Below are 2,500 nucleotides of genomic sequence, written 5' to 3'. Positions count from 1 at the left end.
TAACTGAACTACAGAGGACCATGTTCTACTGACTGAACTACAGAGGACCATGTTCTACTAACTGAACTACAGAGGACCATGTTCTACTAACTACAGAGGACCATGTTCTACTAACTGAACTACAGAGGACCATGTTCTACTAACTGAACTACAGAGGACCATGTTCTACTAACTGAACTACAGAGGACCACGTTCTACTAACTGAACTACAGAGGACCATGTTCTACTAACTGAACTACAGAGGACCATGTTCTACTAACTGAACTACAGAGGACCATGTTCTACTAACTACAGAGAACCATGTTCTACTAACTGAACTACAGAGAACCTTGTTCTACTAACTGAAATACAGAGGACCATGTTCTACTAACTGAACTACAGAGGACCATGTTCTACTAACTACAGAGGACCATGTTCTACTAACTGAACTACAGAGGACCATGTTCTACTAACTGAACTACAGAGGACCATGTTCTACTAACTGAACTACAGAGGACCATGTTCTACTAACTGAACTACAGAGGACCATGTTCTACTAACTGAACTACAGAGGACCATGTTCTACTAACTGAACTACAGAGGACCATGTTCTACTAACTACAGAGGACCATGTTCTACTAACTGAACAACAGAGGACAACAGGTGTAAGTGTCTTATTATTGATATGTGTTTCTGATTGGCTGTCCATCCAAGGTAAGGGAGGAGCTGAGTCGTAAGGCGGAGCGTCGGACCACCTGGGTGCTGTGGGGGGGCGTGGCCTACATGGCAACACAGTTTGGGATCCTGGCGCGTCTCACCTGGTGGGAGTACTCCTGGGACATCATGGAGCCTGTCACCTACTTCATTACCTACGCTACCGCCATGGCTATGTACTCCTACTACGTACTCACACGCCAGGTAACACACACACATACACACACACACACACACACACACACACACTGTTACAGACACACACACACTGTAACACATATACACACACACACACACTGTTACACACACACACTGTAACACACACACACACTGTAACACATATACACACACACACTCTGTAACACACAGGCAAGAGGCCAGGCAAGAGGCCAGGCAAGAGGCCAGGCAAGAGGCCAGGCAAGAGGCCAGGTAAGAGGCCAGGCAAGAGGCCAGGCCAGGTATGAGGCTAGGTAAGAGGCCAGGTAAGAGTCCAGACCAGGTAAGAGGCAAGGCAGGAGGCCAGGCAAGAGGCCAGGCAAGAGGCCAGGTAAGAGGCCAGGTAAGAGTCCAGACCAGGTATGAGGCTAGGTAAGAGGCCAGGCAAGAGGCCAGGTATGAGGCCAGGTATGAGGCCAGGTTAGAGGCCAGGTAAGAGGCAAGGCAGGAGGCCAGGCAAGAGGCCAGGCAAGAGGCCAGGCAAGAGGCCAGGTAAGAGGCCAGGTAAGAGGCCAGGCAAGAGGCCAGGTAAGAGGCCAGGTAAGAGGCCAGGTTAGAGGCCAGGTAAGAGGCCAGGCAAGAGGCCAGGTAAGAGGCCAGGTAAGAGGCAAGGCAGGAGGCCAGGTAAGAGGCCAGGCAAGAGGCCAGGTAAGAGGCCAGGCAAGAGGCCAGGTAAGAGGCCAGGTAAGAGGTCATGGACTAGTGTCTGTCATTTGTAGTTGTGTATAGTGGTTCTCTAAGGTTTGTATGTAGGAGGGTTGAGTAAGGATTCTAGTTTATCTAACAGCCTGTTCTCCCCTCCCTCCCTCGCCTCCCCTCCCTCCCTCGCCTCCCCTCCCTCCCTCGCCTCCCCTCCCTCCCTCGCCTCCCCTCCTTCCTGTAGGAGTACATCTACCCAGACGCCAGGGACAGACAGTACCTGCTGTTCTTCCACAAGGGGGTGAAGAGACAACGCTTTGACCTCCACAAGTACAACCTGCTGAAGGACTCTATCGCTGAGGTAGGCACTAACCCATCCACAAGTACAACCTGCTGAGGTAGGCACTAACCCATCCACAAGTACAACCTGCTGAGGTAGACACTAACCCATCCACAAGTACAACCTGCTGAGGTAGGCACTAACCCATCCACAAGTACAACCTGCTGAGGTAGACACTAACCCATCCACAAGTACAACCTGCTGAGGTAGACACTAACCCATCCACAAGTACAACCTGCTGAAGTAGACACTAACCCATCCACAAGTACAACCTGCTGAGGTAGGCACTAACCCATCCACAAGTACAACCTGCTGAGGTAGACACTAACCCATCCACAAGTACAACCTGCTGAAGGACTCTATCTCTGAGGTAGACACTAACCCATCCACAAGTACAACCTGCTGAAGGACTCTATCTCTGAGGTAGACACTAACCCATCCACAAGTACAACCTGCTGAAGGACTCTATCTCTGAGGTAGACACTAACCCATCCACAAGTACAACCTGCTGAAGGACTCTATCTCTGAGGTAGACACTAACCCATCCACAAGTACAACCTGCTGAAGGACTCAGTCTCTGAGGTAGACACTAACCCATCCACAAGTACAACC

General features: G+C 50.4%; 1 protein-coding gene across 1 annotated transcript in view; it reads left to right on the top strand.

Moving 5' to 3' along the window:
* The window catches only part of LOC116362711 (calcium uniporter protein, mitochondrial), a 70,341-nt gene that overhangs the window by 62,406 nt on the left and 5,435 nt on the right, over positions 1-2,500 (top strand). The window contains exons 7-8 of the mRNA XM_031816829.1: positions 694-897; positions 1,793-1,909. Coding sequence (XP_031672689.1) covers positions 694-897; positions 1,793-1,909 — 321 coding nt within the window. The remainder of the gene's footprint in view (positions 1-693; positions 898-1,792; positions 1,910-2,500) is intronic.

The sequence above is a fragment of the Oncorhynchus kisutch genome, unplaced genomic scaffold (genome assembly GCF_002021735.2).
Source record: "Oncorhynchus kisutch isolate 150728-3 unplaced genomic scaffold, Okis_V2 scaffold878, whole genome shotgun sequence".
Classification (NCBI taxonomy): Eukaryota; Metazoa; Chordata; class Actinopteri; order Salmoniformes; family Salmonidae; genus Oncorhynchus; species Oncorhynchus kisutch.
Note: the sequence above shows the minus strand (reverse complement) of the source record. Positions and strands in the feature narration are given on the sequence as shown.